Here is an 18812-nt window from a genome sequence, read left to right on the forward strand (position 1 = left end):
ATTTTGTGTATGAATGTTTGCAGCACACAGAATGAATTGAATTGTAGAGGACTATGCTTGTAATATCTCTCTTGACACTTTGCTTTTGAGTATGAACTATACATGCACCATTAAGTAATCAAAGTTCAAAGAATTCATTGTGATGGTAATATGTTTAATTTATATATATATTTTATAAACTATCCTCAGCCTGTAAAGTTATGCTTACACTATTTTGGGATTACTGCTAGCCAATCAGCAGAAGTATGTTGATGCTGTGAATGCACTGCATTGTAAAATTCTCTAGATGCTTTGCTGTTTTGCTTCAGAATTAAAATAAAACGTAAAAAAAAAAAGAAAGAAATAGTTAAAGGATACTTAATAAAGCACTCTCTGTTACTTTTTTTTATTTATTGTAACAATAAAATTTTTATTTGCTAAATAATTAATTTTTAATTTATTTTTATTTTTTATAGGATGCTGGATTTAATTTTATAACAGCTTCTACTAGTAAACAGAATTAATCATCAACAGCATTTTCAATGCTTCCCTTCGTAAGTAATTTCTATAAATTAAAGTTGTATAAAAAGTTATCTTCTAAATCATAATCCTAAAACACATTTAAAATGAAGTAATGTACAATTTAATGTATTATATTGTTCATAATTAAGAGACATATTTCTGAGAGGTTTTTATGAAAAAATAGGTAATAATCAGTCATTTGCGAAGTAATAATTCAGTACATTAACCTCTTTGATACTGATAGAACCAATACTTATAAGAAATTTAAATGATAGAAGCATCAAATACAACTGGCAGAAAATTGTTAGAGTATTTTGCAAATTTTTCATAATTGATAATGGTGAGGTAAGAATTAGTGCACCTTCTTATGTGAAGTAGGATCATTTATAAGCTATTTGCATTGCCTTTAATGTTATAGGTTTTTAAGAATTTTCAACGGGGTAGGTTTTTTTCTGATTGCTTGGAGTTGGAAGTTTCCTTGCAGAATATTTATTTCTGTTTAGCCTCTGAAACCGCCATAAAGTATTATTTCAGAGAATGGATGAGGATGATATGATTAAATGTAAATGAAGTGTAATCTTGTATAGTCTCAGGTCAATCAATAATAATGTAATTAATAATGCTCTGCACTTTTAAATTGATCACTCCTTGAGGTGTTAAGTGTAATCATATGCTATTTTTGTTTATTGCTGCCACTGTATCTAAATATATGCATTCCTTTTACATTGCTCCAATATGTCTACGCTACTACCTTGCATATCTTTGTACTAATTTCTTTATTCCAGATGTCCAATACCCCTTGAATATCCTGTTGATTTTCACAGTGACCATATCATGATCCAATAGCAAGTAATGTTCAAGATGGTATTTCTTCCTAATCTTTTTGCTTCAAACTTTTTCTTATATCATCCATAGCTGTTAAAATAGCAACAAAGTTTACTATTTACAAGCAGTGGAATATTACTCTCCTGGACTAAAGTTTGTTAAATTCAAAATTATTCAGTTTGAAGTAAATATTTTCCTGTCTTTATTTTATATTCATATAATTATAATTTTTTTCCTAATTTTCGTTTTTTGTCTTTTAAGAATAACATTTACTTGGGCTACAAGTATAAACAGCTCCCTCAAAAAAGTTAAATTGTATTTTACAAAAAACTACAGTTGAAATAAACATTTTTAAATGTCGTAAATTTTGAAAATTTCATCAATTAAATTACTGCAAATTTTGTCTGATATAACTTATTAGAAGTCGGAAATTTAAATCTGGTAAGTACAATGACAGTATACAAAATAAAGAAGGTTAGCTAAAACACTGTTACACAGGTGTTAGTTATTTAAAGAGGCTACTACAGGACAAATTCCTTGCCCAAAGTGGATGTTATAGGAACTTATTTACTTTCATTCACTTTAATTTAGCATTTTAAAACAGTTATTGTAATATATCTAAAGAAACTTTGTGTAAATAAAAGCGATTAAATTTTGTTGTCTGTGTTACAACTGCTGCTTAATCTAAAAGTGCCCAATTGTTTACTTTTTAATAAATTCTGTTACAAATACAATTTATTTGTACTGATTCATTTTTGTAAACACAACTGTGTTATATTTACATTTGTATGCATAGAAGTACACAGTGAATTTGATAAATGTTGCATTGGCACTATTTCTTTTTCAGCTTTTCAAATTAAAGGAACATTACAACATAAAAGAGCAACATACAACATATAGCGTTCATGATTCTTTATACTATTGCTGAATGATTATATGTAAAGTTATATTATAATAATAAAAGACATATATTATTTTCTTTTATTTTAATAAATTCAATGAATCAATGAAGAAAGTATTGTAATGTCCATTAGACAGTGTCAGATATACATGTGAGTTAATGTGATTAATAGTAGTTATTTGAATGTAGCCCACTGGGCTGGTCTAGTGATTAAATTTTCGCAAATCAGCTATTTCAAAGTCGAGAGTTCTAATATTTAAATCCTAGTAAACTCGGTTACTTTTATATGGATTTGAATACTAGATCATGGATACCAGTGTTCTTTGGTGGTTGGGTTTTAATTAACCAAATCTTAGGAATGGTCAACCTGTGACTGTGCAAACTACACTTCGTTTACATTCTCATCCTCTGAAGTAATACCTTACAATGGTTCCAGAGGCTAAATAGAAGAAGAGAAAGAGAGAGTTGAATCTTTGATATAAGTTGAAATCATCTACCTGTATGCTATGAATCTAGTATGTAAAAAAATCAAACGATTCTTTGATTTGAAAAATGACTTGAACTTTTCACCAAGTTAAATAATAGTCAAGGATGTTAGTCAAGTTTGTCAAATATCAGAAATGAACAAAATATAGCAGAATAAAGGGAATCCTTAAAAATAAAAGGGATTAAATTAACAGTTGTTTTAACCTGTTCTTCAACAAGATACTAAGTTTGAAAGTTAAACAGATGTATTATTTTCAACAGATTTGTTTTCACAACTCATCATCATTATCATACCTGTCTGATATACGGCCCTTGCACCATGTATTGCTTTATATTTTCAACTAAAAATTTTAGTCTTTGTAGATCCAATCTCTTTTAATTTTTTCATTCTTGATCTTTTAGGCTTCTCTTCTTTGCACCATCTGCTGATCCTTCTAGCACTGTTTTAGTCAATTTTTCTCCTCATGATATCTTTTGGCCGATTAGCTTTCCTATTCTCAATTAAGCTTGTCCATGTTCTAATTAAGATGATAAACTTGTTCTCTCTCATGATTTTTTTGTTTTCTGATTACTTCAACCTGTTATATCTGTACTTGATCTTTTTCAGGCAAATTATGTGGTTTTCTATTAGATCAGTGTACTTCTACTGTATATTTCTTTCACCATTTAAGTATATCTGTTTTACTTTTCCTTTTTTTTTTACACATAGTTCATATTATCCATTTCTTTCTAAACTTTCTCTATCTGATAATTAATCTGCAAGACATTTCTCATTTGCTTTTTGAATCTTATTGATTCATTATTCAACTTCCTGTAGAGCATCTCAACTTCTTCAACCTTCCTGTTTTTTTTTTTTTTTTTATATTGCCTTTTTTCTTCCATTTTTTCAATCATCTATCTGGTAATCCATGGCTTCCTTATTCTTCTTCCCTTAATAAAGTTAATTGTTTTATTCCATTGCTATTTTTATGGCATCTTTAATATTCAGAAAAAAATTATTTGAGCAATTGTATTCTGCATTTCTTCTTTCTAATTCTTATAATAATTTCTCTCTTATCCAAACCATGTTAATTTGAATTAATATCTGTTTTGGTCCACCTGGCAGCTGATGAGCTGTGCGTCTGCAGGGAAGTTCAATTAAAACAACACCTGATGTTTGACTGCCCTACTCTTGGGGAGGCCAGAGACTGGGCCGCCCTGGAACTTAGAGGTCAAGGGGAAAATTGGCTACTCACTAGCACCGAGTCAATGTGGCAATAGCCGCATTATCGGACCGTGTGGAAGTTCCTTGATGCAGTTGCTTTGTTCATCCAACATCAGTAGTTTACTTAAGGGAAAGACTCCTACTGCACTGTTGTGGGAAGCTAACGTAGAGATATATGGCTAACCACCAGCCAATTAAGGCTTCAAGCAATTTAATATGGTGGACAGGTACTTGCTGGCATTCAGTGACCTAGGGGTGGCAGTGAATTGCTGTCTAGACAAAGTAAATTTTAATTTATGAATGCCATATACATTTTTAGTAGTTGATGGGGTGTGCCTACCCATTTTAGATAATATATGACAAGTGAGCGGTTGGGACACATAAGCTGGTAGTGTATGGTCTGCTCACGCTGTTAGATTAGCTCTAGAAGCTAGTTAGGACACTGGTTGCTAAACTGTTTTGAGGCTCAATGGCCATTTGTGGCACAGACTTTCAGTCTTAAGCTTTAGGGTGACCGAAGGAGATTGTGGCAGGAGAAATACCAACCAAACCAAATTCTATCTTATCCAATTGATGCAATTTGTTCCACCCTCCATTTAGTTAATTTCTCAGCTCTTTTAAGTCCCTTCAATATTACTTTTATTTCTACAACCAGAAGTACAGTGCATTTTGAAAGTTGCTGTGCACTGGAATTATGGGTGTGTAATGACAAAACTTTCTTAATTATTACTTTGCATTTTTATTTCATTATTTTATAGAAATTGATATTACAATATCTGGAATAGTTTATAAAAAGTGTTGAAAATTATCTCTTCAAACATCAATACAACATTGCACATTTTTCAGTTTGTTTTCACACACTTTAACTAACTGATGTATTGGAAAGTCTTGTATGAATGCCATTATTGCAGTTTTTAGTTTGTCAATTGTGTGTGGTCTGTTGCAATACACTGCTCTTTTTGCTCCTCCCATAGAAAGTAATATGGGGGAGTCAGACTGGGAAATTTAATTTAAATTTAATTAGTTTTAATTTACTGATCGGGCAGGCACTGTTCTATTCACTGCTAAACGATCACTGATAAAAAACATACTAAATGATCCGTTAACAATACTTTCTTTTAGAGCTATAATTTGGTAATCTCTTCCTGCATGTTTAACAAGAAAGACCTTCTTGCCATGTATCTGGATAAAAGTCATTATGGGTTATTTAACTATTATTTGAATAATTCAAATCATCGTCTGAATTGTATATGTGAGGTATACTAAATTTGTTACTTTTGCAGCTCCTAAACCATGCACATGGTTATCAAGAGCCTCTTAAAATTTTTGAGAGGAATTGTGCACAATAGATGCACGAGTATGTATCCTGTCCCAGCATGTTTACTAATACAACTGGTTTTGTTTTTTTTTTCCAATAACAGTTTTGAAGAACTGCGGGAATTGTCTCTTTTCCCACCATTTATTAATAATTCATATCGCATAGATAAATTGATACCAATATTGTGAGCAAATTGCATACATTTTATTACAATACTGAATAATCACAAATAAAATCAATAATTTCATTGTAATACCACATAAATGGAGGAATGAAAATGTATTAAACTGTACCAACCGAATTCTAATGAATACGCTACTAAATCTTCATCAATGTCTATTGAGTGACAATGGATAAAAGAAAATTTTAAAATGTATCGATTGGTTTTTTAAAAGAATAGGACACTGTTTTTTTTTTTAACAGCAATGAACATTTTCATATATAGTTCGTACTATCTAAATAAAATAGTTTACTAAATGGGAAGTATTTTTTAAATTTTTTTACACAAAATATACAATGTAAATCATAACAGGTAAAAATTTTGTTATAATGCTATTAACCACGATGAGAAAGTTAATTAGATATTCAAAACTTACATAATTGTCAATATTTTGATGTTGCAAACAGTATGTAAGACCAAAAAATTTAGATTTACATTCTTTGATTTTTTTAAAATGATAGCCACTGACGGTGAAGTTTAATATTTTGTATTGTAAAATATTGTTGTTTGAAAAGACCTGCAACTGAATAGTTTTATATATTAGAAATAAATAATGAAAGGATATTTACATAAATGTAAATTAAAATATTAAATAAGGCACCTAAAAAACAAAATTAATGGTCATGGGAATTAATAAAATAAATAAACACATTCTTTAAACAATAGCTGCATTTGATCTAATAATTTATGACTGCATATAACAAAGTTGTGTTTATAAAATATACACAATATATATGTAATGTGTGTTTAAGTATGGAACCTACAGTCCTAGTTTAGATCACAGATAAGGTAACAGTGGGTAGTAGATAAGGCACTGAATTCTCATGTTGAACACAAAACAAGTTCATCCAAAGATCTTCATGCAGTATCCATCTATTTAATCAATAATTTCTTCAGGAAATTGACATATATTTATCAGGATAGAAACAGCCCATTAGCGATAAATATTTTTGTATTTATTAAATTAATTATGCATTATTTATTTAATGTTTAACCACCTCAAATACATGCTTTTCTTCTAGATATTAAGGAATCAGTTGAGGACTGGTTTGGGCTTCATGAATAATTTTAGAAACTTCACATGAATTTTAAAACGTTTAGAACTACATAAACTGAATATAAACTTTTTAACCAAACCCTAAAAGTAGCAGTATGTTTATTACATACAATTACGAGATAAAGTTATCAAAGAAAATACATAGAGAACATATAATCAAACTAAAATTAGTACTTTTAAAGAGTAGTCAGTACTTTGATATTTGAGAGGTTAAAACAGAATAAAATTTGTTCTTAATAAATAAGGGTTTATGATATTACTCTAACACTACCATGAAATTAGATTTATGTAGTTACTTGTTAAATTGTTATCTATCTCATTTAATACATGAATCTTTTCAAGACATCCTCATTCTTAATTATTTATATGTAAAAAGGGCAAAAAAAATCATCACTGTTTACAAAACATGTAATATTATTACTTTATTTATAAAAAAATAAACATCTGGGAACAAGATGGGAAATGCAGTTGCATAATAATATAGGCAGTAGCCAAGATTTTCTCCAGTGGGGAAAATATAATAATGTTTTTTGTTAAAAAATGGTTTTATTTGAACATTTGAAAACACCAAAAGTAATTATTGCAATGCTATTCGAACCTATCTACATCATAATTCAGCACTAGCCTAGAGAGTTCTGTATTAATTCTGATAAAATTTCTTTCTCATATTTATTTTTAGCTTCCAGAACCCTCTTTTTATGCACACTCATCATGCAAAGACTGAAAGCCGATTTTCTGTCATTGTTGTCTGTAACCAAGTTTCTGTCCTGCATCAGGTGCTCAAGGATCTTTCGATAGTAAATGTTGTGCAAGTGAGATAAGTAGCATCCATTTTATGGATAGGTAGCACAATTGGATTTCTTTAACTACTTCAGCTAGTACTACATCCTTCAGTTTGGCATTTGTCACAGTTTTTCCTTTCCATTGGTTGTACTACAGCTTCACCAAGAAATCATTAAAATTGTAGTAACTAAAAAACTTGTAGTTTTTTAACAAATACTAATATGTCATATAAGCATTACGTGAGGGTGTAATGTAAACAAAGTACTGCTCAGAAAAATGCTCTTCCAGAGACATTATTAATGAATTATTATGGAATAATTAGTGATTTTCTTCAAAACCTGCCAGGAGTCTATGCAGGTAGATTCGTACGATGTTTTTGCTGATTTATAAATTGTGGCATATTGAAATCTGTTGCAAGATGCTCAACGATTGTTTCTGCCTCTGCTATCACACTTTCACTTTCAACAACCGCATTTCCACGATGTCTTCTCATGTCAATGATGTTTTTTGTGATTTCCACACTAAAGTAAATCCATACTTGACTGAAGAGCATGTACAACTGGTTGCAGTAGTTCCGAATATTTTGCTGTGACAGACACTAACAATGAATTTCTGATTTTGTAGCAACATAATGCATTTAAAAACCACTTTTTTCATTGCATTGTTTCCATCTGCTGACAGTTTCTCAAGCGCCATAAGAATTTGCACATAATGTTTCTTGAATGTGGCAATACTTTTTTATTTTTGAGAGCAATGGATTTCACAGAGCATTGGTATATTTGGTATGCATTTTCATTGAAGGGTTGATTCTCCAAAGAATCACATTATTTCTTTTAATGTGGAGGCCGCATGTTGTATCACTTTTATTTCATTTGAGCTGTTTACAAGTAAGATCAGTTTGTGATTAGCACAGAAAAAGTATAATGCTCTCTTGTTGAATAATTTTCTGGTGGATACCACCATCCTTCCCTGCCATACTGGAACACCCCTCGTATCCTTGTCTAATGCTCTTTTCTTGTGCAAGGCCTACCTTTTCTACAAAGATGTTAATTACAGATGCTACAGATTTTGCATCATGTCAGTCAACTCTACAAAAACTAGAAAACTATTCCTCACAAACCATCATCTTTTCATCGTCAAAAATCTAACCTCAATGGAAAGTTGCTCAGGTGCTCTGAGCCCTAATATGCCATTGCTCTTATCTGCCAGGATACTGTTAGCACATGCTTTATTTTTGTCAGTAGTGATGTTGTCTCCAATGACATCGCCACATAAACTGATTATTTCATTTTGAATACATGGTGGCAAGTGGGATTTTTTGTGCTCTTTTAAAATGTGGTCGCCAGCGTCAAGTTTGAGTTTCATCAAGTCTTCAAAAACACATTAAAATACACCAAAGTTAGGTCATGTACACCACAAAACATCACAATCGAATTACTGATTCAAAAATTTTCTTGTTGGTGGACAGAAATCTGCTGTACATCAACAGTTATATTTTCAACTAAACATTTTTCTGCTGTGGCTGCCGATTTGTACCACTAAGACGACTTGTGAGATTTCACAAATTCGAGATGTCTTTATAGCGAGTAATTGATCTCACTATGAAAGAAACCAAAAGACCATGCACATTAGTTGGTGGAAACAATACACAGTAAATGCACAACGCGCCCTTTAATTTCTTGTAGTATGCCAGCCGAGAAGCATTATCCTCCAACCAGCTGTATTTAATTTTTTTTTAATTGCACGGCATCCGTAGCATAGTTTTAAATGTAGTTGGTGACAAAGGGTTTTTTAAAAATTTCATTTTTCGAGATGAGATCATACTCAACGAACGTCCAAGTCGGTGACCCACATCGTTATCAAACATTTTTGATCCTGTACACCAGAACCAGATAGTAGTGAAGATCCAGTTGATTTTTCACCAACATTCTGTTTCGATTTCTCTTCTCCGCCGCTATCACTTTCGATACTACTTTTATCAGGTAGCTTCCTTTCTTGTCTTCCTAAAAGAAAATAAATAACTACTACTACACTTCGCAAAAAATTAAAGCATCTAAGAATTTAAGCTTCTGATTGGAATTTCTACTAGAAACTTAAAGTTTAAATTTTTTTTTTTTAATCGCCTCCATTAAATAATTTTTCACAAAATTACAGCGTTTTGAAAATCATTAAAAAATCTTTGTCGTTCGTGAAAAATATTCTTAACCGAAATATGAGTTTATGGGTTTCAAAACTTACTAATGTGTCTTTATTTTCAATTCTACAAAAGTGTACTATTGGAATAAGTGGAAAAACACAAAGAAACTGATGGAATGATCAAATCTAACAGGCTGTGGCAGTATACAGATTGAAATTAATGTGAACCAAATGGTTCTGATTGAGGTTAGAAAATTTTCTGTCAGATTGTGTTGTGTTTAACACTTTTGTAGTGATTGAACTTGATCACAACAAAAATTGGACTATTATGAATTTTGAACCATTCTTTACTAATTAGCTATCGAACTCTTAATGTTTTTTTAATATTGAATGATGGTATTTTTAATAAACCTTCAGTAGTTTGTACAAGTTTGTTTTATTATTTGCAACTAGCAGAAGCAGCTATAAAATCAAACATTTCAAAATTCAAAACCATCTAATTAAGCAAAACTGCTGCAAAAATAGCTAATTATAATTTTCAATCGTTATTTAAAATTATTGGAGTGTGGTATACTTGTAATTATTTCCTTGTTTAGTATTGTATAATTTTTCTTAAAATTTCAGTAATAAAGACACATCAAAATCACTATTATTAGGAGAAAAAAAACATTCTTCGCATTTCTTGAAAATTTTAGGTTGCTTTAATTAGATGGTTTAGCAACTCATCGACTCAAATGAAAATAATGTAGATACATACCTTTCTTGCCAAATAAATTTCTAATATCCATTTTAGATTGCTACTGTTACGGGATTTTGGTCTCAACTAGCTCAAATGCGTCTACTCTCTCAACTGACTCACTCGCACTGATTGCAGAGCTTAAATAGGGAACAAAAGATACTAGAACAACCTCGAACACACATTCTACAATTTTGGAGTTTTAACACAGATCATCCAGACCTTGAATCGCCAGTTCCTCACTCGTTCATTGGTTCAAACACTCATTCATTAGAGCCCTCATGCCACCATTCAAACATGGTTTTTTTCCGCGCAATACTATTATAACCAACTGAAATTGACCTATTATTTTTCGCTTGACTAAATGAGCCAGGGAAGTACAAGCATTTCACCATGGTTATGCCTATGCATAATAAATTTAAAAAAAATAACTCTACGCACATTTTGCATAAGTAATGATATGCATGTTTTGCTCAGCTTTAAATATGCTATTAAGGGAACTGGGTTTTCTTTACAATCTAAACCTGAGTATTTTGATTAATTTTTAAATCAAAAATCTAAAACCGTAGCCGTCGGTATGTAATCATAAGAGAGGTTACCGCTCATAATAATGGTTACCACTCGTAAGAAAGAATATGGTACATCATCTCTTTAATGTGATGCTTCTTTTTGAATCGTTTTTATATATTTTTTTAAGATAAACCACGCGTTATAACTGCTCTCAAAGTTGTTTTTGTAAACTAATCAACAATGTTTCAGCAACCAATACATTGTTACACCTTTTTATTGTTATTCATAATTTCTTGATTCTCAGTGAGTACAGTTTGTGTAATTTTTTCTACTAAAAGGCACGATAACAAGAGAAATATACAATTCACTGATATTATGTACTTTTCTCGCTTATATCTGGTTTTATCACTAATTAACGTCTTATGTTTAACTAAAACTATTGGGGTTCTATTAAAGTCAATTTTCTGATATTATATAGTAAGTTCTATTTATCATGCACTATACACTATAACTCCACTATGGACTATAATATAGATATACATATCGTTTGATTCATGGAACGTACTCGTAGTTTTGCACAACTGGTAACGTCTTACGGGAAGTTTTGGAAATGTCCACAAGTTTCCTGAAGGCAGGTCCAAACCCTTCACACCATATGTTTTGACATCTGTTACAGTACATCAGGAATAATGGAATTTATCTAAAAAAACTGTAGTGTGAAGTGTTTGCCTTCAAGAAAATTGTGGATATTTCCATCACTTGCTGTAACACATTACCAGTTGTGCATAACTACAATCCATGACTCAAATGAAATGTGAGTATCTCTGTATTATAGTAAAACGTGGAGTTATAGTGTGTGGTATCATGATGTACACGACAAAATGATCTCACTATATTAAAGAAATCTGTTCATTAACTACATCTAAAACTTAAACTTGGTTTTTGTTTAAAGAAGTGAGAGAAGTTAATCTCTTGACTTCAGACTGAAAACAATTTTGTTCTGCTGAGAAAAAAATTATAAAATCTTACTGGAATTAGCTTACTGTTATGTAATATTTATAAACTCTTTTGTAACGATTCCTATCACCACACCACTTCCTTCGTTTCTAGCCTTGATGGCCTAAATCAAAGTTCGTCTTATTGATCCTCTGACTGATATTAGTCATTAGTTTGACATACGTCAGGATTTCACCGAAGCAAATGCCTCGGTAGACATTTCCATCAGTGTTTTAACTCAATTAAAGGTACCGTGTAGTCACATATATTTTATAAAGTAATTAATCGAACAGTAAAATATTTATTTTAAAAGCAATTCATCAAAGCAAATCACTGCAACGAATCGAGTACAAAAGATATTTTGTATTTACTGATTTATATAAAACAAAAGAATAATGACTTATATCGTTGACAAAATTTGATTTCATAATATTATTTCTACGATGCAGTACCGGACAATACTGCATTCTATACCTTATTATCAAATTAAGATAAAGTATTAAACCATAGTACAAACTTTACTAAAACCCGGCTTTTATCAACAATCTAGTATAAAACCAGTGGATGTATTCGAGGCACAGGTTGCACTGATACTAATCTATGTTTATAAAATAACATTTATATAATTTTTGTTTAACTTAAGAAACGTATTGTTTGTGGTTTTTTCACAGTAAATATACTTCGAGTTTTATTTTTTTAAAATTATTTACATAGTTTAGTCTAACAAAATAAGATTGATCAGAATACTGACATTTCCGTGTCAAGTCAAGTAAATTAACGAATTTCATTCCAAAACTGTCTTCCTTACTAAACAACCTGTCATAATTTAAAAAAAATATATTTCATATGTTGTTCCTGAGTGACCCACTCTCATAATAAAATCATGGTAATCCAATTGAGTAATCGCCGAGCATTACTGATAATTCAGCAAATTGTTATTTTCTATTCAAACAGTAAATTAACTAACATCACATTAATATAGTTATATAAAATGCTTCGTTATACTGAAATGGTGTGGAGTTTGTTTTTAATAAAATGATATCACTGTCAGAAACTGTTTTAACCTGTTTGATTGCTGTAATAGTGATATATCGGTGGTAACGATTGTTAAAATGATGGAGTATTCTACTTGCCCCAGTTAAGTGCAGGCTTTGACAGATAGTATATCTACATTTTTTAATATTTTTCATTTCCTGACTATATACTTGAACTATTTAGCTATAACAGCATACGAGTCATAACATTAATGCAACTAATAATAACAGCATTTGGTGTTACATTATACTATGCAAGTGAAAGTTTGATTATCGGGTTAAATGTTTCATCTCAGAGTTTTGGCAGATCATGACATTATAAAAACAAAAAAAGTATCTATAATTTTAGTATTCAAAATTCTCAGAATGATTTACCTACACATGTATAAATGTTTTTTTTATTTTTTTTTCCTTTCTTTTTATTAATATCTTCAAACCGGAGGGAAGGATTTGAATGAAATTTGTGAAAATGGTTTTTGAATATGGAGCATTGATGCCAATTCATTTTGGCACAGTATCTTATCGTTGCGAGATATGATCACCTTAAGTTCTGTTTCTATAAATTTTACTCAAAGAGTAGAATAATTTTTATATATAAATCTTCTTTACATGCGTTCTCAAATATTTCAATTTTCTACTTCAATTTCCTCCTACGTAGCAGTTTGTCGAGGGCCAAGATCTCGGTAGTCACAAAGTTATATAACTTCCCCGTCTAATGTATCTATCTATATATATATATATTTCAATCACGCGCATATAAATATATATATATATATATATAAAAAAAAAATATATATATACACATTCGTGTGTGCGAGTGCGTGATTGAAAGAAATATTTCATATTTTTCTTTTCCTAAATTCTTACAATTATAGGTTTTCCGTTTTTAATTGCTACATATGTACATTTGAATAAGTATATACTTACAGGGCTAATAAATTTACATATATATGAAAACTGTAATTCAAACTGTACTTTGGAATCTGCTTCGAATTTTAACCAACTTTCTTCATTTACATTTAAAATTGGAGTTAGCCGATTAAAAAAATTGTTCACTGTACTTCTGGTATTTAAACGTAAAGTACATCTGAAACAAACGTGAGAATAAACAAAACTTAGGATATTATGCAATTTTTATTTACTATTAAACACACAAGTTAAGGCTCATGATGTATTATGCACAAAAATGATAATTATATTTTTGTATGTTTTCTAAATTATTAACAAATTGAAAATCCACCTTACCAGCAAATTAAATGTGTCTCTCTAGATCTTTCAGTACTTAGACCATCGTCAGGACAATAAAATAAAGTCAAAAATTTTAAATGATTAAGCAGTAATGACTGTTTGCTAGTATAGTAGTTGAACTAGCAAATGGTCATAACTGCTTAATCATTTTAATTTTTTGACTTTATTTTATATTCTCCTGATGATGGTCTATGGACTGGAAAATCTAGAGACACATATTTAATTTGTTGGTAAGGTGGATTTTCAGTTTTTTAATAACTTATTAATTATATCAGCGGTAACCATGTTTGGGAGATTTAAAAAAAAATATATTGTTCAAAATATTTAACGTTCTAAGAATTTCATTCAAGTAAAAATGCAAATAACATATTAAATTAAATGACTAAAATTAAAAAAAAAAATTTAAAGAGTGCCCAGGAAAAGTAATATATCGTTACTTTCAATTGAGAGTTAATCTAGAAAAGGGTGCTGCATCCAAAATAGGTAAAAACTTGTAATTAATGGTATAATTAATAGTATAATATGTCCAGGTTCAATCGTCATGTTGATCTTTGACCCCTTGAGTTAAGTTGAGGCAGAACCTCAACGTATTTTTTCCAAGGTTTGCAGTTAAATTTACACGCTGAAAGAGTGGATTTACTGCAAAATATATAGCAGAACACGGGTTTGAGATGCATCAAAAATTACAACAAAGAACCAAATATGAAATTGATGATTGAAGCTGGACGTCTTTTTTCACGGGTTTATTCAAATACATGAAATAACGGCTATTTTCAATGATGAATGTGTATTCACGTTAAATTTACATGTTGAAACAGTGACTTAGTGAAAAATTCATAGTAGAACATATGCTTCAGATGCTCCATGAGGTTCTACCTATTGTATTTTATTATATAGAACGCTGATGATGTCATGGGGAATCCCGTTTCTTATAACATGACGTCAGGTGTCAATCATTCTTTATATCGTTAACCCTTGATATCTATATGTAAATATATATAGTAAATGTTAAGAGAAATATCATATTAATTTATAAAATTAAAATTTATTAATCAGAAAGCAAAAAAATTTGAAATTCGAACGAGTTAAGTTATCAAACAATTCTAACCCGCCTGAACTTAATATAAAAATTATCTAACCAATTATAAAAAAAAAATTATCCAACGAAATATAAATTCATTTAAGGAATATGATTTAATTACATTTTTACGTAACATACAAAATGATATTTAACGTTTATATGAGAAGTATTCTTTCAATGATATTAATATTAAATTAATGTGTGAATATATAAATAAGATTATTTTCAAGGCTTACCCAAGAGAGATTTTTAAAGATTTAAAGTCGGAAAAAATACAACTTTTTGTTGACAATATATCGTGTATTGATAGTGGTTTTCAAGATTTAACTGAACAGTATTTTAAATTGAAACACAAACTAAAAAAAATTTCAGTTTCTGATTTGGTATTGTGTATTGAAATTCCAAATGAAAAACAAGAATTGGGTGGTTCTTTATTAAAACAATAGTGGAATGTTAGCAATAAAAATCATATAGATATTTATGAATTTTTAATATCTATGAAAGCGAAGGTAAAAATGCCAAGCAGGAAAATATAAAGGAAATAATATTAAATATTATATAGTTGTTGTGGAGAAGAAATGTGTAGATAATCATTACAATTTCTGTGAAGTCAATTTACATAGTAGTACTCGATATGCGTTAAATGTTTGTGAAAATCAAGCCAATTTACGAACAGTATTTAGAACCTTATGAAAAAATTAATGAATCTTTCTAAAGGTTTATTAAAACTGAAAGCGGTCGGGTAATAATTAAACTATTGAGATTGGATCTTTCTGTATCAGAATTCGATCCACTTTATGGAGAAACAGTTCATTTTTACCGTTACTAAAAGCTTTAAGAAAGAAACATTCTGTAATAAATATAAAAAATGACGATGAAAAATATTTCTTGTGGTGCATTTTAGCTCACCTATTCCCTCAAAGTAGAAACAATTATCGAGTTTCGTTCTATAAAAAAACTTGAAAATCATTTAAACATGAAAGGAATAAACGATCCAGTTTGCGTGAAAGATATTGATAAATTTTTAGCTCAAAACACAGATATTGGTGTAAATGTGTTCTGTTATGATATCAAATGAGATGAAGAATCATTTAATTCTAATAATATATATGTTAAACAAGCTAGTAATAATAATATAATAGAAAAGTTGTGATTTGGTTGTTGGTATGTTGAACTAAATCGAAGTCATTATACAGAAATACATATGGGAAATAAATATAACGGCTCAAGACTGATGGATGGTTTGAATAAAAGCAGTAGAATGTGTGAATACTGTCCCTATTATTTGTACTGTTTTAAATGGAGTGAAAACGAAGCGAAAAAAGATTTGAAATACATATAGAAGACTGTAAGCAAGGAAAGGATCAGAGAATTAGAATGTCGAAAGCATGAATTGGTGAGAGAGAGAAACGAAGATATTGTAATATTGTATCATATAGAGATTATCCTTCAACTTTACGTGCACCTTTTGTTATATACACAGATTTCGAGTCCGTTTATCATTCCAAATCATATCGCGAATCCTGAACCCAAAACAGACATTCATAAACCATTGGATATTGTTATGTTATAATACATGAAAACGGGTGTGTTGTTTCAACAACATTATACACAGCCCAAGCAATTAAGTATAATGTCATTGAAAGAATTCTCAATGATTTATGTGAAAAATACTTTTATTTTTCAAAGAAATTACTATACGGAATATCCTTAATTATAACTGCAGAAGACGATGAAAGATTTCAAAAAGGTACTAAAGTGTTATATGTGGTGATGAGTTTTATAGTGACGAGTATCGTGTGAGACATTATTCTCATACTAGTGGTAGAATTGCAATTTAAAATGTAAACTCATAACATTTATTCCAGTAGTATTTCATAATTTATGCGGTTACGATTCACATCACTCGTATTGTCGATCGCGATAATAAAATAAAATAATAAATATGTTAAATTTGTAAATTCAATATAGGTATTTTTATCCATATACATACATTAAATCGGCAACTGTCGACAAAACACAAATGTCGCCCATCGAAGCGTTTTATGATGATTTAAAGAAACAAAACATCTCTGAATCGGATTATATGCACGCGCAAAACGTTAAGAATCGATTTAAAATTAAGACGCTCGGTGAATACCGATATCAATTAACCACACATCTCAGGAATGGTCGAACTGAGAATGTACAAGACTACACTTCATTTACCCTCATACATATCATCTTCTGAAGAATTATCTAAACGGTAGTTACCGGAGGCTAAACAGGAAAATGAAAGAACCGTTTGTTTTAATCAAAATCCATTGTTGAAAGATTATGTTTTTTTTTGTTTTTGTTTTTTTTGGATGGAGGAGTGTCGGACTCACACGGGTTCGGCTAGATGTTATTAAGAGCCTGTGTGTATCCGCACCCTACCGACTAAAACTCATATCTCACCTTTTCTCCTCCTTCGGGGTCGGTCCTGCAGTTTAAGCATTGCGCGGCCCCAGGAGGTGCCTTTAGGGTCCAGGGGTCCAGAGTCCCTGTGCTTCATCACCGTCGCCCATCCGCACAAGTTCAGATGCTCGACAGCTCCACCTCTAAGTCATCAATAAATTGCTGAAACCTCTCATTTCCAGAATTGGGGGAGATTGACGGCAGTCCCTACTCCCAACCCAATGACCGACCACACCACAAGCAACACATCTACAGAGCGCAGAGCAATTCGCTTTTTGAAGATCCTTACCACCGCAATTATAACATCTATTACTCCTGTCAGGCCCTTTGCACTGGGAGGCGATGTGGCCAAAAAAATCGCTACCTACGTTGTTTAATCAAATTAGAAATAAACTCTATTTTACGTTAACTTAAATAATGAAAGTAATATGTGACAGTATATACAACTTCACAGATTTTTCTATTTTTATAGTATTTTATTGAAAAAAAAAACACTTACGGGATTTCAATTTTCTTATATATTTCTTTTTCTGTTTCTGAATTTCTGAAACATAAACAAAAATTAATGAGTTAGAATTCTGAACAATACAATGAACTATTATCGGTGCTCTAGTCGCACTACAACTTTGCTGATGAGTTTGAAGAGTACATTTAAAAACTTTTATTTATGATACTCCTAGTATATTTGTTGTAATCTGGTCAACTAGTAAACAATAAGCGGTGGGATAGAGTAAGTAATCTGGGGGATTCAAATTGGGCGAACGTGCAGGTCACAAATCCATCAAAATTATTCGTTACAATAAAAAAGTCATTTAAATATAAGCTGTACGCATTTGGTGCCGTCTTGTCGGAAATAACCGTGATTGATTTCCACTTCTGATAACTGAATAATGGAGTTAAAACAGCACAATATTGGTCACTATTAAAAGCATTTTCAAAAAAGACAGCACCAACAATAAACATTCCATTCACACCGACCAGACTCCAATTTTCGATTCGTGTAAAGATTTTTCACGTAATTTATGGGGGTTAGTTTTCGATCACAGTCCTGTACTTTGTAAATTGATATAGCCTCCCTGATGAAACCATTCTTCATCTGTTAAAAACATTACGTCGAGGACACCTACGGAATTTTGGTCAATAAATCGTTTAAACCATTGACAATAACTTAGTCTTTTGGCATGATCTGTAGTTTTCAGTTACACACATCATTTTGTTGGGGAAATGTTTTAGTTGTTTTCTTACTGCTTTATGGTAGCCAATCTAATATGTCGCTGCTGTGCTAACTTACGCATTGGCTTTGATGGACTTTTAGTGATATCATCCGAAATATCAAGCAG

At 30.7% G+C, this 18812-nt stretch overlaps 1 protein-coding gene across 1 annotated transcript in view; it reads right to left on the bottom strand.

Annotated features, from left to right (window-relative positions):
• Positions 1 to 379: 379 nt before the first annotated feature.
• Positions 380 to 18812, bottom strand: part of LOC142332888 (uncharacterized) — a 63094-nt gene continuing 44661 nt past the window's right edge. Inside the window, exons 16-19 of the mRNA XM_075379579.1 lie at positions 17972 to 18016; positions 13635 to 13794; positions 5832 to 5978; positions 380 to 589 (exon numbers count right to left, since the gene is read on the bottom strand). Of these exons, the coding sequence (XP_075235694.1) occupies positions 545 to 589; positions 5832 to 5978; positions 13635 to 13794; positions 17972 to 18016 (397 nt within the window). The 3' untranslated portion in view covers positions 380 to 544. The remainder of the gene's footprint in view (positions 590 to 5831; positions 5979 to 13634; positions 13795 to 17971; positions 18017 to 18812) is intronic.

This window comes from Lycorma delicatula, chromosome 12 (assembly GCF_047948215.1).
Source record: "Lycorma delicatula isolate Av1 chromosome 12, ASM4794821v1, whole genome shotgun sequence".
NCBI lineage: Eukaryota > Metazoa > Arthropoda > Insecta > Hemiptera > Fulgoridae > Lycorma > Lycorma delicatula.